This window comes from Temnothorax americanus, unplaced genomic scaffold (assembly GCF_048541705.1).
Source record: "Temnothorax americanus isolate GAGA-0224 unplaced genomic scaffold, ASM4854170v1 Scaffold4, whole genome shotgun sequence".
NCBI lineage: Eukaryota > Metazoa > Arthropoda > Insecta > Hymenoptera > Formicidae > Temnothorax > Temnothorax americanus.
Genome location: NW_027509547.1, coordinates 4,658,878 through 4,686,146, shown reverse-complemented (window position 1 = coordinate 4,686,146; position 27,269 = coordinate 4,658,878). Strand labels below are relative to the sequence as shown.

The 27,269-nt window shown below is 34.3% G+C and overlaps 1 protein-coding gene across 1 annotated transcript in view; it reads right to left on the bottom strand.

The window, feature by feature from the left end:
• Positions 1–25,240, bottom strand: part of LOC143902367 (uncharacterized) — a 109,752-nt gene extending 84,512 nt beyond the window's left edge. The window contains exons 1-2 of the mRNA XM_077415201.1: positions 25,029–25,240; positions 1,905–1,995 (exon numbers count right to left, since the gene is read on the bottom strand). Coding sequence (XP_077271327.1) covers positions 1,905–1,989 — 85 coding nt within the window. The 5' untranslated portion in view covers positions 1,990–1,995; positions 25,029–25,240. The remainder of the gene's footprint in view (positions 1–1,904; positions 1,996–25,028) is intronic.
• Between the last annotated feature and the right edge of the window lie 2,029 nt (positions 25,241–27,269).

The window sequence follows — 27,269 nt, the reverse complement described above, 5'->3', positions numbered from 1 at the left end:
TCGGTTCCAAGGATTTAATCTCGTGGAAAACTGGTGCACCGAAAAGAGAGAGAAAATGTTAAGACTCTGCATCTTTCGCAATTCCGTGAAATCGCTCCCGGACAAATTGAAGATTTTCGAAGAGCAGGCGAAGTGAAGATGTAGATTTAATTTTTCCGCCGTTGCTCCGTTGCAGTGAACAGTATAAATTTCTTTAGACGGCCGGAAATGAGATTAGATATCGTAAAACGCAGTCGAGATTTTCACCAAAGATGCATTTTGTCAATTAATCTTCAGATTATCTTGCGCAAGGAAATAAGATTAATGACAAGATTAAAGGTAATTAAACAAACGATTATTGGGTGAATGATGATACCTTTATTCTGTAGAATTAAAAAGAAGGAACTATAACATAATTAATTATAAAGAAACGAATCCTTATTAGGAACAGACTAATTATGCTCCACTGATTACACACTATACTTATACTTTTAATGCAAAATTGATAAAAATAATTTTGCTATACGGTTAGTGATGTCATACAATTTTTATAAATGCAGTGCTTTAGAAAAAATAGAAAAACGTATTGCAAAATATACGTATATCCATGATGGCCCTCTGCACTGCAGAATTTTTATATATTTTAACGATCCGGCTAAAATTTAGCTCGAGAATCACGACAATATAAAAGGAATTATATTAACGAGAATATATAACGAAAATACTATTACTTTAATGATATTTTTATTTTGTGATTTTTGTTAGCTTATAATAAAGCCATAGTTGATTATTTCTTTGTCAGTGATTAATTATAATTATTACTTATTTCAGTTTTATCAAATGTTATTAGTATTTATTTTTTAAAAGAAAATGATCACTGTAAGAATAATAGGCATATGATGTAAGAATTGTAATTATCTGGACATTTTTTCTTACATATAGTTAAGATTAAAATATTAACAAATAGGTTTAAAACTTTCTATTATATATCGCATTTTATTTCGTAGTATAGAATATCAAAAATATTGAAAAATTGATTATTTTTTTATAACATTGAATTATAGCCGGTGCTTGGTTAGTTTGAAACAGTAAAGCAAAATTGTCTCGCGAGTTATTAACCTTTCAATATGCACGTTATTTTAACTCCGGCGCCAGTAACTGATGCGGAACGCGACTGAATCATGAAGCGACACTTAATACTGCTCGTTGACAAGTTGTTGAATCGAGGCTAAAAAGTAATTACGATGCATACGCGATACGCGTAGATTTCACGAATTTAATATCCGCCGATTTGTCCAATGCCAGTTTAAACGCGACGTGTTATTTTCGGATGGTATGCGTTTACCAAGCCGCATAATTGCTCGCATACTCATCGCTCTTCTCCGGCGCGATTAACCGTTTAATTTATCGCGACGACGAGTGAAACGTTTGAGCACGGCTATCCCGATGATAGTTACGTAAAACGGATGGACGTATGTTAGAGCCTGAGTAAAGGTAATTTATCGAGCACTTAGTTCCTACAGTGACGTCATTTCTCGGAGCGTGAAAGATAATCTATCATTGTGCAGCCAGACAATTGTGGATCAGGATTTGCTTTCACGATTAAAACAATTTATTATAAAGGTTGAAGTAAGACGAATTGCCAGTCTATAACACATGATCAATATATTCGTTTAAAAGATACGATTTGACAATTAGTTGGATTGTTGAATATTTTTTCTACAAGTATTTTGATAGATTTTTTTGTGAAAATATTATATACGTAAAAAACTTCCGTATTATCAAACATTATACGTACAAACAGTATATATATATATAAGCTTTAATAAAAATTTAAAAATTTTCTAAAATATTTTAAGAATAGCGTTTACGATATTGCAACGCTCGGATAACTAGATTACAAAGATTTCGATGTGAATACTTACTTATATTTTTATCTCTGTATTGCGGTCGCGCATCGCCGATGAAACATACGAAGAGCACCCACACTGCAAACCAGCACGTTCCCATTTCGACCTGAAATAAGAAGCGATATCCTAAATAGGTTTAATTAAGAATTCAATGGCGCGGCGTACAGCACATTACAGTTTCTTTACGATTGCAATGTTACCGCAGCTTTTGCAAGATCTTTTACTCTTAGTAGGTAAAACATAAAATAAATATTATAAGGAAATTTAATTACGTATGAAATCAACATTTCTTGATTTATTCGATTTAATATACATGTAATAGCAATTACCCAATTACAGAGTTTTTAAAAGTTTACAAAATTTTGATCATTCAGTTTTGTCAAGATCTTGGAAACGTCTACTTTAAATTTCGGTTAAGGTAGTATAAAATAGTTAGAACAGGATCTATATATACATATACTATACATATAGATATGTATAAAGCAAGTTCATCACAATAAATTCTGGTCGCTTTTGCTTGCTCGGAAGGAGCGTCGTTGTTTCCTTACGAAAACTTATCGTTTCCCGTTGCGTTTCTTCCGATCCATTATTGTACTTGTGGCGAAGTTGCCGCCCACAAAAGGATAAGCGTTTTAATTTATAAAAGTTTTAAATTTATGTTGTCTGTTTTACGATTTAACTCTTCGAAATACACGAGATGCCTTTGACATCAATAATATCGCCCAACTGGTGCTGCTACTTTGAATACAACGCGCGTCTTTGATAATTGTATGTCTTTTGCAACTTTTTTAAAAGATTGTCAATCTTTGAGAAATTCATAGTGCAACTTCAATTTTTATTTTGCCATTGCTAGAACAAATGTATTCACTCGCGGCTTTATAGTTTGAGCAAAAAAATCGATGGTTGTATATTTGTACGTTTCTATAACTATGCCGGATCATCGACCTAGCTCCGTAATCGCTGAGGGGATAATGCTCCTCAACCATCGGAGACGGAGACAATCCTTTGTGGCAATCGCGCGGATAATCGAAAACTGGGAGAAAGAGTACACGGAGTATAGGATTCGCGACGATGGAACACGGGGCTGAATATTTCCGGGTTTCCGGCGGGCATGTACAGAGATGTTATAAAATATTTCTTTGAGAATTTCGACTGTGCAGAAAATATATATTTCATTCGACAAGCGTTTCTGCGCGACACGTATTCGGATCTCCATATCAGTTTCTACGAATATTATTCGGCAGCCGAGCGCGGAAAAGTTTTCTCCGCGTGAGATGACGACACGATTGCTTTATCCGTAAAATTAACGGGATTTCGTTGTCATGATGACACCAGCGTGCTTCTGCGTGCGCATTTTATCGCTGCTTCCGAAAGAATACGCGCCGATCGTTCTCGTCTCGTTTCGCGACGTATTAATATACCGGAACGTCAACTCGAGAACGTCAATCGTTTCTAGACTGAAATCGCCCAGCAAATTGCTGAGGCAAAGATCCGAAGATATAAAAAAATATCGACTGACATTAACGCTCACGGTAGATTTATTAAAAATCTGTTTTTGCATTTTGAATCGCAATTTTTATTAAGCAAACTATTTGTCAGAATATTTTATCAAATTTCTGAAAAAAACATGTATAATTTTATATTATTTTTTCATACATATTTAAAAATCGAAGAATTATATATGTATTTTTATGTATAAAAAAATAGATAAACAATTTATTTCTAAATTAAGTTAAATTTGATTAACCAAAGAATTTATTTTTTATTCAAATTTAATTATATTTGCAACGTTTGCAACTCGTATGCCGAATAAGCTCAAATCGGCATTCTTAAGATTACAAGAAGATTAAGGCACGTTATTGTTAGCGGCGTTTTTGGAAAACGTTGCAGCCGTTCTCGCGTTTCATCCACTCACATACATTTCGTGAAGTAGCGAGCCAGAGTGTGTTCAAAGGATAGACATCTCCTTCCTCGAGGCGGTGGATATATATCCCTTCTGAAGGCTTATCTATCGAAGAAGCTGCCCTTTTCGGGGAAATCCCCCAGACGAGCAGCGTAAAAGTTCCTATTCTCCCTCGAAAGGAAAACATCGTCTAGTACTCGAAGTGCAGGTCCTCCTCTCAACCCCAGGATCATCTCGACCAAGAGTACATACGAATACACGTGACCTCGCGTACGCACATACACGTTCACACGCGTCCGACGACGAAATGATACTCGGGCGTGAAGTGGCAACCCCCGCCTTCGAGGATCCTTCGAACCTTCATCGATCACTATATACCTGCCTCAACTTCTCCACGTATCTCGTTTCATGGTTAGCCGGCTCGAAATCATTTCCCATCTCTTTTCATCGCAGTGGGAAAAGGCGACTTTAGTGCCGCCGCCAGGACACGAAATTTAGAACCCGTTCTACGGAGGTAAATAAAACGTATTCTCGGATCGTCGGATCATTGAGTTTCTGAATCTCTGGATTCGCTGATCCCAGAATTATTTTTCCTCTCATCGTCTATCACATTCAACGCTGTATACGGTAGTGCGATTCTTTATTTTGTTTATTTAATATACAGATTTCAATCTTTCGAGACACCATCACAAATTGAAAACTGCACGGCCACTTAAGCAGTATATTCAAGTTTAAAGCGCAGTAAGCAACTTTACCTGTTGTAATTAATGTTTCGTCTAAGTGTCTTAGTAAGTACGTTCTCGGTACTTACTAAGTTTGAAAGCAGTATAATTTCGATAAGTTCAGTTATCAGTGCTGGAAACACACGGATCTACTTTGTACATATATTCATAATAATGCGAAAACATAATATACGTATACCATAAGGCATATATGTAAAAATTCAAGGTATATAGTTACAGCAGTTATCTCGTTTAAGAATAAAAAAGTATTTTGATAGAAAAAAGACATTAAATAATAACTTTTTACAGACAATTAAACAGCATTATTTTCAATTCAGTTTTTTATTTATAGCATTAAAAATTGAACTAACTAATATAGTTTTAAATTTCAAGTATTAATTAAGAAATAATAAACTTGATTGTAAACAACAATAATCTTCAGAAAGAGAATAAAAGTTTAGGCCTTGCGAATCTCGTAAATCTCGAATGAAAACAGACGACAAAAGAAAAAAAGAAGGGAAGCATTGCCAATAGACTCGACGAAAGTAGAAAGTAGAAAGATTTGCGAGACGAATTTCCGTGAGCGACCCTACTGTGTCCGGCTGAGTAATAATTAGGGCTCTTCGTCACTGAGGTGGTAGGCCAACCGGTGCTCCCACAAGAAAGCCTTTCGATCGAACAAACTTTCTTTCGCTAACTAGCTCTGCAAAGATTAAACCTAAGTCTTCATTTATTGCAGAGAAATGCAATGCACTTTCTGGAAGAGTGAGAAATAACGATATACACACAAACATACGTATATTTTTATATTCATTCTTTGGCTGTTAAAAACTATATTGTTTATAAGTGCGTGATACACGATATTTATAAAACATTAAAAAAATATAGATAATTATAATGCAAAATATAAAACAGAAAAATGTTTATTGTAAAGATTAAAATTATTAGTGTATTAATACTTTCGACTCGTCACAAAATCTTTATAATAACCGTAAAATATAAATTAATTATTAACTTGATTTGAACTTTTAATTTAATTGTGAATATCAGTTTATGTATAAAATTATTAAAAAGTCTATAATAGTTAATTTATTTAACGTCTTAGTGTTAATTATTTTCAAATTAAAGCCACAATAGAAACAAGAATCTTATAGTAGCAACTTTTGATAATTTGGATAACGCTATAAAATAAATGGCAATGTATATGAAACAGCAACCACGAAATAAACAGAGAGATAAGAAACAAAGCACGACAAAACATACCTGGTATACTTTAAAACTGGGCAATGTTTCACAAAAGAAATAAAATTAAATTATGAGAATTACAATTTTTTTTATAATTATAAAGGCAATCTTATATATCTTATATCACACAAGTAGTATAACAACGAACAGGTTTAATTTACTTTTATCACTTTAATACAATTATATATATATTCACACGTTTATTTTTATTTTAACACTTTTTGAAATTCAACCTTGAAAATTACGCAATGTAGCGAAATGCAGCGTTCCGCAAATAAACTCTAAAGTGAACAATTTTCACGTCACTCATGGGATTAGAGGATCATTAACAATGGTATGGCAGCAATAATCATAATAAATAGCACTATCTAACCCAGTGATATTGTAGTAGAACAAATATCCGGGAATGACTTTCCCAGAGCTGCGAACGATACTAAAAGTTATTAATGACGGTCTCGGCAACCTCCGTTTCGCCTTATCCTCATGGAGAGGCGAGAATTAAGGAAGGTGCGAACGGACGGAAGGATAAAACCAGAGAAAGATGGAAGTTCAGTTTTCTTCTCTCATAAAAAGTTTCTTGCTTCTTCTCTCTCGTGGTAGCATCCCCCCGTACATCCGTGCACTTGCTACGCCACACTCTATATATAGGAACCGCAGTTCTCGTTATTATCTCACCATTGCCATAACGTCATTCTTAAGCTTTGCTATCGCCCGTCTGCTTTGTCGTTATTGCGCGCCGGAAGCAACATTAAGCATAGAGTATAAATATAAACGATTGTCGGAACCAGAGAGAAAAAGGTGAAAATAACGCGCTACATTTTTGCACCGTAATCGTCGCGCGAGCTCGAAAGCTTATAATACAGGACGACGGTGAACGCGAAACTGTTTATGTACGATGGCAACGCTACTCTTCAATTTCTAACGGAAAATCGTATAGAGAAAGGTAGATGAAGGCAAACACACAGAGATTCACAAGGGATCGGTGCGCGACGAAACATTAAGATTAGCTCTCTCGGCACGGAAGCGTATCAGTACGGACATCTTAGCGAGTTTACATTAGATTCTATTATGTAAGTGATGTAGTCTCGTTTACCAGCTTTTTACATATATTAATTAATGCAATTATAATGATGCGATTTAGAGCGAATAGGTTGAAAGTTTAATAAATTCTTTATTTAATTTTAATAAACTTTGATTTTGATGTGTATCAATATAAAATCTTTATTTATGATAATTGGTATAAAATATTAAAAATTCAATAATGTCAGAGATTATAAATACATTTTAAAATTATGTCACTTCTCTATATATATATATATATCTTAAAGTGAATTTGAACGAAGTTGCGAGTTTCATTTTCAATTTTACCGCAAATGTTACCTCAATCCACAGCTTTCTTACCACTGACCGAGAGTCATTGTGAAAAATTGGCTCGGGTCAGACATTGGGATTCCGGTTAGGGATCAAATCGTAACGAACCTTTGATTCCGACCTCGCCGAATAGCTAACAGAAATAATTCTAAGAAATGGGAGGGGAACGGAAGCGAATAATCCGCGTGGCATAAATGTCAGCAAAATCGATCCACGAGCGACAAAGCCGTCTTACGCCCGGCCGATATCGGGAAGTAAACCGGAGCCGTTCTTTTCACGATGTTCCCGGGGAAAAGCTTTAGCGACGATACGCGCGGATATCTGCGGCCGCGTCTCCTCTCCCTATTTACTCGCGCGGAGGGGAAAGATTCTCCTCGGTGTAGGAAAGAAGGGAGCGGCAGGAGGAAATAGAAAATGCGAGGCGTCGAGTAGAAGAGTGCCATAACCACCCTCGAACAAGTTCTCCTCCCTGCATCGATTCTATGCCTCCCTCGCGTATATGCTCGTCGTTCAGACCATGTCTTTTCAGACAATTTCTTATTTGTACCAAATGCCTTTCGAAATTCTCCTGGCCACGCGCACGTCGACGTGTACTTAAGGTTGGCGAAGCGAGGTAGTCGAAGGGGGTTGAAAAAAAATGAAGTCAAAGGGAAAATAAATGGCGGTTTAAATAATAAAGAACGTGATCGTTGAGATGTTAGCTACGTCGTCAGTAATGCTACGCGCAACAGTGCATAGCTATGTCATTTTCTGGTTTTAAAAAGCAGAATAAATATAGAAATTTCAAAATAAGAGCCGATATATTTAAAGCAAACTAAATAATATTTTTTCTAATCAGTGATGACGCTTTAATGGTGGCGGTCACATAAGTTATAAACTGCTATAGATAAGATTTATGATATTAATAAAAGAAAGTTGTATAAAACGCAAAAAACATCTCTTATTTAAAAAATACAACAACTTTATGTAATAATATTACCTTATATGAATTATTAAAAAGCTAGAGTGCTAGTTTTGATTTTCTGTTATTTATTTATATATTGCATTGCAGAGAGAATATAGATTAAGAAAAATACATGAGAGATATTTTTAGTATCTATTTGGAAGGCGGATAGGGTCGAAACAAGCAATAAAGAAATACGACAAGTATTTCGTTCTCTGGTTTCCTTTTGTCGCGGTCGCGATGGACTATCTCGAGACGCGCCCTTACGTACCGCCAGTTTATTTCCGGTGGAAGTGGAGAACGTATTATAGTGGATCGCACGGTGCACAGAGGAGTGCACGAGTGATAAAATGGTGCACCTAGTCAGACACATCGAAGGATTTGCCGTTATCTTACTCCTTTTTTTTTTGTACGTTATTTTGTTCCACACCCCATCTCAGGACCCGCCCTTTTTCCATTACATCACTCTACCGCTGCACCGATTCTAGATACATGTCGATGCGAGTTTGGGAGGGGGATGAGATTTTGAAGATACATAACAAACAAGATATATCAGAGAAGATATTATTATATAACAACGTAAATTCTTTAATACAATCTAAGAAACAGTAACGAATTTTACAGAATTCTATAGTCGCAACAATCGTCTCGATTTAATCAAGGAATTTAAATATCTCTAACATTGTATTTACCTAAATTGACAATGTTACTAATTGAAAATTTTAACGTTAGATTTGACATTACCGCGAAGGATAAATTTAGCACAGCTTAATAATAGAATAATAAATTTGATGTATAGACGCGCGCCGAGCTGCAAGTAATTTTTCGCGCATCACGGCAGCGTTCCGACGCGTGTCGACGCGCTCGTTTCTCTCGCACGAGTTCACCGAGACGCGTGTAATAATCCGGAATAACCGAGAAAGCGGAAAATGCATTTACAGGCGCTGCTCTTTGGTCCCATGGGAGCCGTTTCCAAGAGAGTTCGCATTTTCCTTTGATCTACTTCAAAGTGTACGCCTTTAGCCCTCCCCCCTCTCTCTCTCTTTTCCCTTTTGCCCACGGGTTATCGTGGCGGTTTAAGAGTATATCTTGCGCCTAAAAGTAGATTCAGCGTACAATGCCCCAAAGGTATCGTTTATGCCAGAATGGCGAGCGAAAATCCAACTTTAATCCAATTAAAACACACCTTCCCTCGAGCGTCTGATAGTGCGTTGAATACAGTTTAACTATTTAGTCTGTCTTTAGTCTGCCCTACTTGATAGAAACTATTTTCCGACATGGCATATTAACAAAGTTATAAATGGCAATTTACATGCAATTGTTGTCTAATAATAATACGACTAAGGGAGCTTAATACTCATGAAATTCATTAAAGAACGAGTAAGCTAACTGCAAGAAAAACGGATGTATAGATCGATAGAAAATAAAACTGTTAGCGAAATAAATTGGTTAGAAAAAAAAAATACTAAGGATTAACATAACATTTAACGTAACTTAAGATTTGCTCGGTTGCCACCAGTTTAAAGCAAGCATGGGGGAAACCCTGCGGAGAGACGCTATAATCGTAAATAAATGACGACTACTTCGAAAGTGAATTAATGAGTTTACCGCAAGTCTGCAACAGGAATGAGGATAGAAGAAGAGGGTGTCGTGTGCTCCCGCACGACACGTGCACATGGAGACAATTAACTGTACGCCAGGCACGCAGTTCTCATAGAAAGTAAACCGAGAAACAATTAACCGACCTCGCCACGAATGAATCTTTACTTCGCGTGTAAAGCGAAAAGTTTTCTTGCTCGATATAAAATTAATTCAAAGCGTGCATTTATATGATGTGGAAAAATATTTATAATATAGTTTGTCAGGGGCAACCACGATTAATTCACAAATTGCATTTTTATTTAAAAAAGTATATAGAATTTATTTTTTTAAATATTTTATTTATTATTTTATAGAATTTATTTATTATTTTTAGAATTTTATATATTTGTCGTGTCTGTTTTGTCTGTACTTTTAAAATTGGTTTTAAATTTATTTTTTGTATAACATACAAAAATATATTAAAATAATTTTTTTTTTAGTGTATTGATCATGGCAGGGATTTTGTCTTTAACATTCGGACAATTGTTACCGGCGAATTTGATAAAAAAGATCTCCGTAAAATGGCCTTTTTCTCACGGCGCCTTTTTCTCATTGTCAGACAGATAACTTCGCAGCATCACGCACGAACCTCGCATTCCAATTATCGCTCGAAATCCGTAGGCGATCGAATACTCTCATGATGTAAAATTAACTGCCGAGGTGTGCCGCGCCCGATCAATTGCGATAATCGATCGGCGTCGCATCGAGTGGAAGATTCGGGTTTAATTTTCAGGAGCTCACACAATCGAAAGAATACTTCGTTACAGTCCCTCCCTCCCCCCTCGCTCTCCTGCTACCTGCGGACGTACGATGAAAAGCCACCTGTTGATTGGCGGAAATACCGATTCTCTACTTCGCTCGGTGACGGGTTTCAGTTTGCTCTGAGAACTGCGAGCAGCCGCGCGTTTTCAGGAATAGCAGGACCGCAGGACCTGGGGTTGAAGGGACTGCATGGGTAGAGATGTACGGCGTTTAATTAACCACCTGATCGATACACCTGTCCCGGGAGCTCACCTGAGGAGCCTGGATTTCTCCAGGGACAGCTTTATAGTGCCTATGAGCGAGTTACAGTGCAATTGCTCGAGATTGCTTACGTCATCTTTCAAACTTCTTTAATTAATCCGTTATCTATCGCGGTCTTCTAGAGCTGATAATTTTCATATATTTTTTTCTATATAAATAACGACTTAACGTGTTTACTTCCTCCTTTCTTTAAAGACGAACACATAATCTAATATCTTACCAGTTGCATGCAATAAGCCTTTTGATTAAGATGTCGGGTTTGATTCTCATTGTTACAATATATTCTTGAAAATATTTATACATATAATTAAAAAAGAATATAGAATGCTTTATAGGTTAAAAAGATATGCGCGAATGTATGATATAATTGTAAATAGATTTTTTCCTAAAAATTTGCTAATATTCGAATGATACCATTTGATGAATTTGGAGATTCAAGGGAATTTCCACACTGTAAAATTACGTACAAAACATTATATATATATCTCTGTGGAAAACAAATCATCTAATTTAAAATTTTAATTAACGATTCTAATTAAAAGAAAACTACAATATATATATATATATTGTTGTATTAGAGAGTGTAATTTTGTATCAGTATTACTAGTAAAACATTACAAAATAAGAAAGGAAATTTAGTACAAATAAAAAATATTACTTTTTTTTAATAAAATGTGACATCTCAAAGACCAAAATTGATTTAAGATTGTAACATGCGCATTAAAAAATATGCATTTTTATTCCATCTGTAAATGTATGCATATGAATACATACATATACGCACATGACATTATACCAAAAACTTCAGACAACGCAATGAACGATTCACAATTAACCGAACAATTACATCATGCAACTTTCTCTCTTTTTTATCTTCTCATTTTTCAAATCCATGGCATAAAGTTCTATTCGAGCGTTCTTAGAGGTATTCGCTTAGCTCACTAAAGTTTCGAAGTTACTCAACATGGTCTTATTTTACTGTATATCGTCAAGTTTTGATGGATTGCTGAACAGAGCATTGCTTTAGTTTCACTGAGATGTATACAAAAAAGACCCGACTGTCGTAACTTTGAAACGCGATGCAAATACAAGCAGACGTAGTCTCGGAAATCACCTTTCTACATCACTAAACATGTGTTAATCTGTTAATTAATCGTCTATGTAATAACTATTTAATATAATGCAAAAGATCCATGATTACTTAGTATATAAATTTTTTGACACAGAAATAAAAAAAAATTGCTTTTAAAGATGAACTATAAATACTTATTCCATTATTAAAAATGTAGGTATACTCAGAAAGAAATGTGTCACTTGTTCAATGTCGTTTACTTCCTCTTGTTGTTTTAGTAGATTTTACAATTATTACTGATATTTGCTAGCTGCAATTTACGCGTTATTTATCCATTTGAAAGTCAAATAGCGTCATTTGGATACAATCACAATGATAATAATAGATTTTAATATGAAAGGGTAATATTATCATAACGCACTAATAAATACATAATTAAAATAATGTAATTAACGGCAATGTAATTAACTATCTGTCAGATATGAGAATTTCTGCAATACTTCAAGAATAATCTTAGTATTTCTTTATCGTATTTGTCACGTTTATTGCATTATTGCGAAGTGCGCTCCGTGCGATCGCAATGCGGGCAAGGCTTTTTTTCATGTATAACAGATGCGGCTTTCTCGAGCAATCGTTCTCGCGACAATGCGAAAGCAGAACGCATCGGGCAAGTGAGAGGCACGCGAATATACCTGCAAACGTTTTCTGGCCTCCTGGTACATCGATACCAATAACCAGCGACTCTGCGCACGTCGATCGTGGATAACGCGCTGCATCTTGCACCTGCATGCATGCGCGTGACCGACGCGAAAGCGACAATCGACTCGCAGGCGTCGACGCAGGCTTTCAAGGATATAACGAATTCAAAATAACATATATATAGCGATAATACATAGGGTTCTGTAAAAGCTCTAAGACTGTGCAAAAGAATGTTCGTATACATTCTTATTTCAAGATAAAAAGTACTCGAATAAAAAGTATGACTGATTAACTGGTGTTCTCCAAATAATTTCGTATTCTCGCATAATACCCATAATACTTCATAAAATTTATCTGTTTATAAAATTATAAGCAATGGTGATAAAGTACATTATATACTTTATCGCTAAACACAACTGTTTCATCGCGTAAAATAGTTTAATTTCAAGCAACCTTACTATAACCGTGTTATAATTAGTTAGATACTTAATTTAATACTAAAACATGATAATAATGTTTCGTCTTCTTAATCAACAAAAAGTATAAACTTTCTGTTTGTAATAAAAATAGGTTTTTTGCTGAAACTTGAATTTCTTCGTTCTTCTTTTAAGTGACAAAAGTACGATTTGTTTCCCTCGAGTAAGCAGTATTCTTACATAATTTTTCACGAAACGAAGATACAGAAGATCCAATATCTCAAGACACCCAAGACGTTCGCAACATTTCGTACGGTTCTTTCGACGAGAACGAAAGTTATTACGCGATACAACGTCTAGTCTAATTACTCGGGACAGTGACTAATGAGGGACACCGGAAACGCCGGTCTCGAGTTCCTTTACGGCGATCCAAGGTATCGACTCAGGTTGGCATCGGCACGATGCACAAACCTGCGCCTGCCTTCGAGCCGATTCCTCGATCGCCTGCTTGCCTGGGACTTAGAGGTGCAGCATTTTACCTGGCTCAACGCCCACACCTCCCACCTTCTAAGATACCTGCAATCTACCCCCGCTGTTTTCGTGTGTCTCTCTTATCATTATTATTCAAAAATATAAAGAAAGATTGTTTCTCTCCTTTTCTTATTTCTTTTTTCTGTTCGATTTCTACCTTCCCTTTTGAGGGAATTCCTGGCACGGAGGAAGTTTTAATTAAGATTCGCAAACACCGATGGGAACAGTCAGGTATATATCTTGCGTTTGAGTAAGCTTCGTAATAAGCGTTAATTGATTTTGCAGTGCACAAAGTTAGTGACCGCCTTGAAAAATATTTGCTGAACGAATTGTTGTTTGTCTTCGATCGAAATATCGCAGGAAATTTATGTTTGAACACAGACAGCTAATCGATGTATGAAGGTATCGTGATAAAAGTTATCGCGGAATTTTAATAATTCGTGATCATAGAATTGTGCGTGGCTTGATTGATTTACACATTAATAAGAAATATCAATACTTTAATATTCAAAAACCTCGATTTACTCTAAAGTTATATATTCTTATATTATAATAGATTTTATATAAATTTTACATTTTAATTTAATGAAATTTAATGAAACTTAATTAAATTTATTTAATTATAACATATGTTTCATATAGTTTTTTATGAAATGTTTTATAAATAAATAACAAAAAAATTATTATAAAAGTGACTCTCTTTCTAAAAAAATTAAATATCTCTAAATTACTATAAATATATTACATTACGTAAATAAGTTATAAAAGTTGCAAACATTAAATTAGAAGAATTTATCATAATTACATAAATAAAATAAGACAATATTAGTATTTTAATGAAATATTGTCGACCATTATACACTGGCAATATTAGATATTTTTGCGCGATTTTATTATTTAATAAAATTATTATTATTTAATAAAAAGAAATTACGTAGCAATTTTTTTATTTTTATGCGATCGTATATAATCTTTATTAATATATAATATTTATGATTGTATATAATGTGCTTTTTGTTTATATCTGGTTACATTATAGCTACAAACATCGCAATAGTAGAACAATAATAATTTAAAATTACAAAAATTTATCAAAATACTGAATCTCTTATTCATATATTTACTTTAAATAATATTAATTCAGTAATTATGTTGTAATGTATAATGGTAGAATTTTTCTATATATATATATATATATATAAATATATATATATATATATATATATATATAAATTGTATTAACAATCGTAATTAATATAAATTCATTTTCTAAGAACCGCACGTCGCATACTATCTGACTGACGACTAGCGCTGAAGTAGAAAATTACTTGTATACCTATACTACACCACGTCACGCAAAATAGTCTGAATGATTTCGACGGCTAACGGGTATCAGGAAAGCAGGCAAGCGGCCGTAGCTGCCGAGGGAAGATCGCGGCAACGTGACGCACAAGCCGCACGCGATTGCGCTGACATTGTCGTCGTCGGCAGCGACGAGACGGCGATAACGATTCGTCTCGCGCGCATCGCAAACAGGTGAAACGCGCGGCGGCTCGCCGCAGAGGGAGATTTCCTTTTCAGGTGAATTCCGCGAGCGTGGGCGAGCAGGATAGCAGAGACGGCAGGATGTTGCACCTGCCCGAAGGTGGAAGGTCACAGTTTACCGTCTATCCCCACTTTCCACCTGCGTTCTCCTTCCTCACCATTACCTTCCTCTTACATTACGTTCCTCTTCGTTTACTCGCGCCTCGCGTTTTGCAGCTAGAGCATCAACACGTATGCCCACGGTATAGGGATAAGCCAGTCGCGACGGTAACAGGTGAACAACAAAACGTGTCCAGCGACTGCCGCCAGCCGCTGGATTCACTTGCGTTCTACTTCCGTCCGAATTGGTCGATATTATTTTCCACATAGAGAGTGTGAAAGATTGATCGATTATTGGCATATATAAAATGTCATAAAGATATTATTGTTTATGAAAACGAGATATCCCAAACACAAGAAATTACCGGCAATATCTATAACGGAATTCGAGACAGATTTTTGTTTATATGCCATGTGCAATTCTGATGTACATATATATATATATATATATATATATATATATATATATATATGAGTATAATATATCTCTCATTAATGCATTTTAATTTTTTAAATATTTTCTGTATCACACACACACACACACACACACACAATTTATAAAATTATAAATAGAATCCTGTTCCGAATTCTGTGACGAACTAGAGATTGTTTAATCTCGGTTTTAAATTAAGATTAAAAGTTCTGAAACTTGCATAATCTATTTTATGGATAAATACGAATCCTTGAATTGATTGAAACTAGATATCCGGTAATATTGCGTCAAGATTGAAAGTAACTGCGATAATTACGACATTAATAGTTTTGTATTTGAATATTTTAAATCACATAGCTTACCATGTATCAAAGAATTTCTTTTATCTTTGCCTAACTATAATAGCCGTGCTTTTATCAGAGGTATCAGGTTTTCAAATATTTTTAAATTATAGAAATTTTAAATCTGAAGCTATGTGGATTTAATTATCCCGATGAGAGAATGCCAGCAGTATTTATAGAATTAATACAATTTAGCAAAATGCAGCAGAATTAAAGTATTTATTCGATAAAACCATCAGTTTTTTCTAGATCGATTAACTATATAGATGCGTTTTGATCGACATCGGACGATGATTCGTTGACGCATATGTTGCCCTACTACATGCTCTCACAACCACACTATTCACGTTATCAGTTATACGAAGACGCAATACAGCGACATATTCCTCAGTGCATTCACCTTAGAACTACGTTGACCTATCGCACTAACGCTCGTGCTGTTCTCCTGACCTGGGGAAATGTTCGATTTGCTTGAACTTCATTGATTGTTCTCCTTAAGATATTATATAACTTGATATCAATATGAATAGTTGAAAGTTTTAATATTAGATAACAAATTGTTATTAAAATAGTGAAGAAAAAGAGAAAAAGAGACAGAGAGGAAGAGGAGAGAAATATTTGAGTGAACTAACTACTTGAATACCAATATTTCGATAATTTTCTTTGTGATCTTATTATATTTTTGAGCTGACTTTTATTAATTTATACAAACTAAAACTATGGAAGAAATATTATTAGTTAGGTTACTCAAGACTAAGATTCTCGTGAATAGATAACGGCGAACTTGACATTAACTTAATAACAAATTCCCTAACAAGCCACGTGAATTTTGACCTAAGTCAATGAATAATTTACTTAAAATTTAGATTGCTAAAAATGCGGTTTTCATAATTACGTCGTGAATTAAAAAATATTTTGAAGACGAGCTCTCGAAGATCTCGTTGAGAATGTGTGGTATTTCGTGTAGGATTAATTTGACCACCTTTCAAAAGGATAGTCGTAAAATCTGTAGGAATTCCCATAAAACTCATCTGTGAGCAGGATTTCTCGATTAGGGGAGGTCGTTGAGCAAGTTTGCGATAGAACTTAAAACTTATGAAAGATTCACGCCATTTCAAATACTTGGCTTATAAACATATATAGAATCCTGTAGCGATTTAAGAAATGCCATTAAAAGGTTAAAGCGATGACGATAGAAATTAATTGATGGTTTCTAGTATAACAGATTTACTCAGTCAGACAACGTCATTCCGTTTGAATTTATTGGATGAACATAAAAGCTATAACAGAACTTTTAATTTGTTTTAAAAATACGCAATTTATAATATATAAGTAAAATATAATTTTCTTCTTGAAATTTTTAAATTTTATTTCGTAACTCTAACATCTGCTTCTCAATGTTTCGATAAGAAAGTATTACTCGTGCATATTGGTTTATAACAGAATAAGGAAGTTAAAGCCGAAAGAGCAATGCGATTCATCGCGCTCAGATCTCGTGCGTTTAGAAAGGGAAGCCATAGGTTTAGGAAGCGTTAAAATAAAACGAATCTTCTTCTACCAGAGCGGTAAAGACCGTAAGGAGGACTCACAGTCTCCATGCGTAGATAAATTTAAGATTCAGGTGCACGATCAGATACTCACTACCAGGGTTTCAGGTGACAAGAAGGATTATATATAGTCATTTCCAATACTTTTCCACAGTTAATAATAACTTGATTATTTAAGCATTGTTAAATGATTCGAGTTAATAAGTTAATCATAAAGAACTTAATCAATCGCATTTAATTAAACGTAAAATTTATATGATTTATTCATTATTATTATTATATTTTTTTATATACCAATATAATATAAAAATACTTAATTTTACTTGTAGCGTACGGTAAATCCGATTTAATCGAAAGAATTGTATTAGATTACATATACAAATCACATATCGCGCGTGCGTGCATTTTTCTTCAATCTGCTGTTCTGCAACTAGCTCGTTTGTAAAACGCTCATGGAAGCAATTGGACATGAACGGCCATTGTCCACCTGAGTTCCCTGAGCGTAAAACCGGTTGGCAATGCTAGTTATCCGATCTCTCGCGCAACCTGATCCCCTGGTCGAATGCACCTGTTTGCTCACCTGAAGTCAGGACTTGCCTTTCTAAAAGGCCATAACGTGATGCCCGCGCCGCTTAAGAAATCCGATCGTCTGCCGATTAGAAATAAGGGACAAACGGGTTTTCGAATGTATGCGCATCGAGATGGTTATCGCCTAATGCTATTCTTTTATATTATGTCTGGAAACCCAATTGGTTTAAAAGTTATCAGCTCGATCTTTCCTGCACTTTCTTACAATCGATCGTTCCACTTTTGAAATGTATCGAGCAAAATCAACTAATTGATATTAGCTGCATCTAATAAAAATGACGTGTTGTATGAAAAATCATAAAATTTTTGCGTAGTGTGCGATACTGTTGTCTTTACCGATCTGAGAATATATTTAATTAGAGTATTTAGAATATAAAACGTGTAAATATAGACAACACACACATGCGTGTACACATCACACATATACGATATGGCGTTTTTTTAATTATTTTAAATCTAAAAGAGATGAGAAATGTGAATCTGTTGGTTGAACTTTTCGTTAGCAAGATTAATAATTTCCAGGTACAGCTATCTATATACCTATTTGAGTACTTTGGCGAAATGTTGCTTGTTTAATGTAACAGGACGGACAAGGATTGGACAAGTTGGAGATTAAACTGATTAATTAATTATGCATAAAATGCGGGTGTCTTACAGAAATTTAATTCCTTGGATAATCTCTTCGTCGCGCACGTCATTCAAGCGAATTTTCTGTCATTCCGTTCAACCGACGATGGAACATGAATTTATTATGTTAATGTCCTCACTGCAAATTAGCTGCATTAATTTTGATCTCCAGAGAGTGCGCAATCGGATCACCCCCTGATGTTATTAACGCAATAAATCGCGCTGCCACCGAATGCAAAGTAGATGCAAACAAAACAATTAACGAGCGCCTCAGTTATAAAAACCGCGGATTTCATCAGGAAAGCTACCGCAGAATTTATTTATCATTCATGCGAATCTATTTGTTTTTCTCCCCGAATCCATCAGATTTATCCCAATCCTTTTATCTCCCGTGCAGCGGTACGCGAAATCGTGAAATTAAAAATTCGTGTGCCTTTTTTTACACATGATAATTCGCCACGCGGCGAACGGTGATTTAAGAAACAGGCGCTCTCAACGTAAAAATTTCATAAATTTTTAGTTGCTCAATGTTTTCGTCCAACGAACAAATTTTAAAGTCAGATTCGCAATCCGCGTCGGAAAAAATAGGCGAAGCGGAAATATGTTCATCAGGAAACAGAGTATTTCCCCGACATCGGTGGCTTATGCAAAATTTGTAAAACGATGAAGAAATCACTTTCTTTAACTACAAAATAGAAATTCAGCGAAAGTAGGTGAGGTTCGAATTCTACCGTTTCTCCAAAAGATTTATGTATATGGCGATATAGTAAAATTATAAAATTGAGAATTTTATATTTGAAATTTTTTAAATAACTTTTTATTAAAATATTTTAAATTAAAATATCTTAATAATTATTAGCATTTACCTAATTTCGTAGCCAGACTTTTGTAGAATCAATAGAAACACGAATTAAAAAAATACTATTTTCCGAAAAAATCAAGAACAAAAATAAGAAGAAAAATAAGAAGATATTAGTCAATTCATTGCAATAATTTCCTTGCATATCGAAAACAATTATAAGTTGTGAATAGTTTTGTATAGAAACTTTAACACATATTAAACATATATAAATTTCATTATGTTATTAAAAAGACAATAATGAAAATTGTCAAGTCACTTCAAACATTTATATTCAAACATCTAAATAACATTGCGTTGGTGTATCTGTGTGTGTGTGTGTTTTTCTATGTATCTATTTTTTTTCATTCTTTTATTGTCCGCATGGAAGCGACATCGATCTGTGCTATTCTCGTTACAGCAACATGTAGGATGCAGGGAAAAACGCCTTTTCCTCGTTCCAATAGCGGCAGAATTAACCTGCCGCTCGGCTGCACTCATTGCCACACGTTGACCTTACGTAATTGTTTCGTAATAGTACGTAACGAAGCTATACATAAGCGTGCACAGCATCGGTGCCACATAGGATAATATAGGAACGAAATATTGTGCACAAGAAAGGCATGCGGTTCACGTTAACAGTGATTTATTACAATCGTCAACTATGTACATTCGGAGATTGTAGATTGAATCAGAAAAAAAGAGATCATCGATTTTATTGTGTATCGTATATTTAACGTCTTCGAGTTATCTGTACCAATTAAATATTTCAACTTAATTTTCTACATAATAATTAAAGAGAAAATAAAAACAGCCCTTTCGTTATTTTTTATGTAAATGCATTATTACATAAATGCATAATAATAAAATAATATGAGATATATCAGTAAAGTCACAAAAGATTGAATAGAACCATCTTTCATCGTGAAATAATCCTAATTTCCAGCGAAAAGATAACGCTGATATACGGGTCTTATATCTTTCAAGACGATCTGCGTTAATTCAAACTCTGCTTCGTTTATGAAACGTTCGCCGTCACTCACGAATGATGATAGGACGCTGCGAGATCACGGATAGCTTAGCATCGAAAGCGTGACAATTTCAACGCAGCGGTCGCTGCGACAACAGAGCGGCGTATTCGCGTGTCCCGGGTCGTCGTGGAGCATTAGAAAGCATCGGTAGATACGTGTTCCTGACGCAGGCGCAATTAAGCCTCGTCCGTGGAGCGCAATGCATGCAGATATTGCACCGGTTACCGCCTCGATTGCGGAGCAATTACCACGGTACTCGTTACACGCTCGACAAACAGGCACGACGCTTCCTCCACTAGCAGTTCCGTTTCTTCTTTCTTACCGCACGAGTGCGAAATTCGTGCCGCGTGTCGAAACTTCCGACCGACGACGATACTATTAACGATAAGACGTTCCGTTGCAAAGGCAATTACTTGTACGTACGTCGATGCAAATGCGTATCGCGATGCCAATGGAAATGGACCGTCTTCACAAAAAAGCACAAAAAGAAATTTCTCTATTACATACGTACAATAAACTAAAAGTAAAGATGAGCTATCTTTCTTTGCTGCGAGGGAAACTAAGTCGATAAAGATATCTTCACAAACTAAACGGAATTAAATGTAGTTACATAATTCAATTGTTCACTACTAATTTGAATTGCTTCCTCATAGTTGGCCTTAATAAATTGCATAAATTGCATAAACGTCATTTATAAAATACACATAAAAATAAAATCTGTATATGCATATGTTAACTCTTTGTTTTTTAAAAGCCTAATGGAAACATAATAACTTCTTTTGAATTCATATGTGATACCAGCAATTAAACGAACCCACACAACGTACGACGAGAAGACATATTTTATGAAAATAGGGTTGATATATTGCTTTTTATATTGGAAGCTTATTATTTAAGTTACCAATTAACTATCGCTTTATTACTAGTGATACCTTTGCAGAAAACAATAATCGTGGGCGCGGTTTAATTCCCGCTAGGACGAAGAAGAAAGGGAGAAGAGTAGTGTCGAGAAAATGGCATAACCAACGCTAGCCACAAACAACGCAGAGAAAAAAAAAGAAGCCAAAGTAATGACGGGTTACTGACAAACGATACCACAGCGGCAATTATACCGGCGGGCTTTGCGGGCCCGATATTCAGCGAAATGCTTATACGAAACCGTTGGTGATACGGTCGTCCATCGATATTAATTGATAAAACGGATTCGAATTACTCCCGCGGCATTCGATGATATTTTACAACTCGCGGAAATCCAACTTGACGAAGTATGACAGCGGTCAGTTCGATCGCGATCGGCCGTTTGGCACGGAATAAAACGGTTTTGTTAAAATCGATATACAAGAGGCTATCCCAAAGCCCATCCCTCCGATCTTTTAATTTCACTGATTAGATCCTTTGGACAATTTAGAGTTGAAATTACGATCCGACAATTTAGTACATTTTGTGCATGTTGAACTGTGAATGATCAGTAAATTTGTAGCATCGAAGAAATGGCAGATTTAAAAAATAATTCTATTTAAAAAATGCTTTCTTGTTGTGCTAAATTACAACGATAAATATCAAGTACAAAATAATTCTATAGAATACTTAAAAATTTCGACTTGTTCATATAAATGCAAATTTTTGTTTGGAATTAAAGTTATAATATTAATTAAAATAATGTTACAAATTATATATATATATATAATTTGAAACATATTTTCTACTCAAATGCAAATTTTTTTGTAGCTTTAATAACGTTACGCGTGCTTTAATAACGTTTTTATTAATATTACTTTTATTCTTAGTTGTATATTTGCAAAAAGCTAATTGTAAGATTAAAGCTAACTCTTGAATTATGACGTTACTGTCGTCTATTTTTGTTGACCTACATTCTTCGCATTCAGAATACGAAAGAATAATAAAACTGGATATATTCTTAAATTGGAGTTTTCATAAATATTTAATAATAATATAGAAATGAAAGAATTAATAAAATTGATTATTAAATTAGCGTACATATACATTTCCAGCTAGTGCTTGAAATAGAAAACTGCCATTATTGTCGTAGACGATGCGTGAAGATGGATATATTCAGAGCTCAAGGAAGACTCGGTTTAATTTCCACTTGCGTGAAGATCGCGTTCGTCGAGGCGGAAGAACGCGGTCGTTCATTAAGACGACGACGCTGTAAAGTCCGTTTCCGGGCGTTACACCGGACAATTTGCCTCTCGCTGTAATTGTGACGCATTCGCGCGTTAGGTATTGTGTACCCAATAACGCTAACGAGATTCACGCACGTTGTGTCTAAGCAAATTGGCGGGTAAACGTTTGGCGAGACCCGACGACAAATCGGCCGATTCAATTGCGGCACACGTACAAACCAATTCGAAGTTCCAGAAAACTGAATGCCTCTGCGATTAATTGCAAGCAGCTCGATATGAGTTTTGTCTGGCAATGATTTAATAAACAAGTAGATTATATTTTTATTTCAAACTTTTTTGTTGTCATTTTAATTGTGAGCAGAAAACTTTGTTATTAATAGTACGAAGGAAAATTTTCCTGACAAATACTTCTTGTAAACTGAGTTCTATGTGATTCAAATAACAAAAATATCAGAAACAAACAAATGAAAATTTAAAGATATTATGAAAATACAAGAACGTAAAGAGTGCATAATAATCTTCAGAAAATTTGAAACTAATATTAGACAATTCAATCGATCGAAAACTCAAAAATGTTGAAATGTTACAGCAAGAGAATTGAATTGTTTATAAAATTGCGGTATTAGTCAGTCAAACTAGGTTTCATTAAAGGAAAATGTTTGAGGGTTGCGAACATTTATCCTAACTGAAAATGATTTGATCTAGTTCGATTGTAAACTAAGGACTGAAACTGAGATCACAGGTTGCTAGAACTAAGGTCATACTGAATAGGGTTTATGTGTCAAAGGGTTATACTGTTGTACAAAGGGGCACACAGGGCGTGACAACCGTATTTCCTGTAACCACAGATCAATAGAATTGCACGTGTGTGCTATTATATCGTAATGCTACAAAACACATTGCATTACAATATTTAATTATGAACAAAAACGATTCAAAGACTCAATTAAACATATAAATGATTTCAAATATTTAAATTAAATAAACATCAAAAATAGCTAATAGATACTCGACAGCATTAAACTCTGACAAATTAAACAAATAATGGTCAAGAGCAATAGAAAATAGAGAATGCTTATATCAAAGGATGGACGAATAAAATAAATCAAGTTTTCAATATGCATATAGATATGTATTCAAATATACGTGTATTCAAATTTTTTGTTTCTAAATTTATATACACTTTCTTTTCTTTCATTTTGTATACAGTGACTCACGAAATTGATCAAATGTACTACATAACAATTATCTGTAATAAATTAATTTGAAAAAGGCAATTGACGAAAATAATTTTTTAATATTATAACATAACATATAAACAAATAAATATCTGTGATTGTGCTATATAGATATCTTTGTTTATTTTTTTAAGAGAAATTTGTAACAATGATATAATTTGGCCAGTTTTGCGAGTCACCGTAACTTCATCATTATAAATATACATTTACGATTAATTACTAATTGTAAGTGATAAGTATAATATATTTTGTTCGTTTCTTCTTAATCCATTGTTTATCATTCATATGCATTTTCTTATAAAGACATTTACGTTTATACGAAAACCGACATAATACAGTACTATTAGCTACACAGCTGAGTATCCGCGCATTCCTGCGGTGCCAGCGATGTAACCGGATTATGTGGCATGCATAGGTGAATTAGCAGGCAAATGTTCGGTATATTCGTTTGTTGGCCGATCGATATGTCGTGGTATCGGTATTCGGCAAATTCGATTGTTCAAATAGCGACCGAGATGCTCGATTGAACAAGGTTGCAATACTATGAATAATAATACGCACTATCATAATTTTCTATTATAAAAGAATTTAATATGCGATTAAAAATCAAAAATCCTAAAATCTGTAAAATAATTTATGGTGTATTTAACTGTTTTATAATTTTTTAACTTTTTTTAATAACACATTAATTTATTTGTTTGGTTATTAATTTATTTTTTATAATGTTTCTTAATAATCTATTAATAAAATCGCAATTTAGAAAAAAGAACTTGTCATAAGAAATATTAAGATTGAAAAAATTTGTAGTTCTATTTACCTCAATTAATAACATAATATTTTGTAGCTTGTAATTTATATCTCAAACAAACGGGATCGGGAATTACTTATCTCGTTTGAATAACACTTATCTCGCTCAAATTGACTTGAGATAAAGTGAAACAACGTCGCGAACCAGCACGTTTTCCTCGCAGGCACGACAAGCAGACGTAAAGAAATGATCAGGCGCGGAAGCGTTTTAACGCGAGCACTGTTCAAAGTTACGATGAAGCTCACGTACTGCTTGAATGCGTTCTCTCGTTCGTCCGTACATCAAAAGTTCGACCCCGAAGATCCATTAAACTTTATCTCGCTACTTGACTCACCGTTTCGCAAAGTTGGCTAAAGAAATTCCACCGAGGGTCCCTCCACTTCCTTTTTTCCGCCTTCTTCGTCCCTAGCTCGGCGCACCGTAACACATGAGACTGCTTCGCACCTGCAGCACGTCCACTAGCGCACTATGAGCTTTGAGAGCCTTGAGAGCCCGAACAAAGAGAATATAATCCCATAAAACAATCGGCTTTAGATATTCGCGGCCGGCTTTAATTGGCCGATTCGTTTAATAATTTCGACCTTCCCGGCGGCTCGCCGCGATTTCGGTAGATTAAGCGTCGCGCACTAAAATACCGGTTTCGTGAAAGTGGATTACGCACGTGGAAGTGAAATTACAACTGCCTTGAAAAGAGGAAGGTTTGTGACATTTAATGCAAGTTACAAGAGCACTGATAGATTCTTGATGCAAATTTGAAAAATGCCAACGAGAGTAAGTTGTTTTGAAGTAATTACTTTAGGCTGCTTTTTAATTTTATAGTTCTATTTCTAAATAAGTTATCTTAAGACCGGAAAGAAATATTTCCTCGTTTGATTTTCGTCGATTATAAAAAACAAATTCAACTTGTACATTAGGTTTACCGTTTTGCTAAAATTATCGTTACATATATGTTATCAAGCAACTGTAATATGCTAACAGAAATGTTTGATTCATGTTTCATGCTGAAGTGCAAAGTAGACGGTCGAATTTCCAAATCTCGCATACAGCAAATTAGATTTGATAGTTACCTCTATTAAAACGGTGGAGTTGAGACAAAATATTAGAAAATTAAAAAGTCGTAAACATATTTAAAACGTTGAAACTTACAATGTTGACTCTGTATTCCTATAGAATATATTAACAATTATGATATTAATAACTATAAAATTATAGTTTTATGATATCAAAAAAATGTATACAATAAAATTTAAGAGTTATTTTTATCATAATTTATTTGCGTCTTTGAAAACGCAAATTTGAAATGCAAATGACAGATAAATACTAGTTATTAAATGTTACACTAACATTTTATTAAATGTTAGTTAAATAGTAGATATCGCACCTATCGTGAAACTTTCGCGACGGTACTATCACTTGATAGACATTTTACGCGAACGACGTTCTTAAAGGTGAACGTTAGAACTGGTAGTGGAACGCAAATTAGAAACGGAATACCTAGAATAGCAACAGCTTCAAGTACGCGGCGGGTTGTTACGAAATCATTGATTTATCGGTCAAAAACCTCTCCTGTTTCGATTCATTGACCTATTCACAAAACAAACTCTATATCAAATTGCATTTTAATTTTATGCTTCTAATTCGTAATCATATGATTATATTAACTTGTTTAAAACTGCGCATAGCAATTTTGAATTTTTCTTGACTAAAAAATTTTTATATTTTGTATGCATACACAATTCAAAATATATCAGTAAAATAATATAATGATTAGTAATTATATAGAAATGTCTTTTTATCGTGTTTAATCTTGATGATTTTTTAGAATCTTTCTTGCTATTCTGTAAAATATATAAATATTCGAATTGGAACAATTTTTGCATATAACTTAGCATATAACTCGAGATATTAATTCAGATAGCACTGAGAAGTCAGAATCTTTTTTCAGAATTTAATCCCGCAGAGATGATTGATCCTCAGTCATTTAGACTTAGCAAACCCACGGACCCGAGCTCAATATACACTGCGGATACTCGCATACATTTACACATCATATACACTCACGAGCATATGTGCATGTACGGATTTTTATGAACAATAGTGCAGTAAACACATTTTAGAAAAGTAGAAGATATAACATAATTATAATTTTAATAAGAATAAGAACAAAATCTATATGTTTGATATAGAGGAAAATAACGAAAGCTTATAAAGCTTATTTTTTATTTATGTCGTCTAACTTAAAAAAATTTGGAATCAAGAAAGCATAAATACATCTATAAAACTCAATCTAAAAACTCTAACAAATACTACAATACTACAAATGTATGTAATTTTTAAACAGCCTGAATAAACTTCTTCAATTCTTTGTTTTATATATGTGTTGCCTTATTTTTATAAATATCAAAATTTATTTAAAAAATAACTAAATATTATATCGTATCAGAATAGCAAAGAAATTTATTGCATCAACATCGAGATTTTTGCGTGCTTGTTTATTTTACAAAAGATTTGATTTATAATATCTCGTAGCTTGCTCCGTTTGACGCTTTTATTTCGGTAAATCGATGTTTTATCG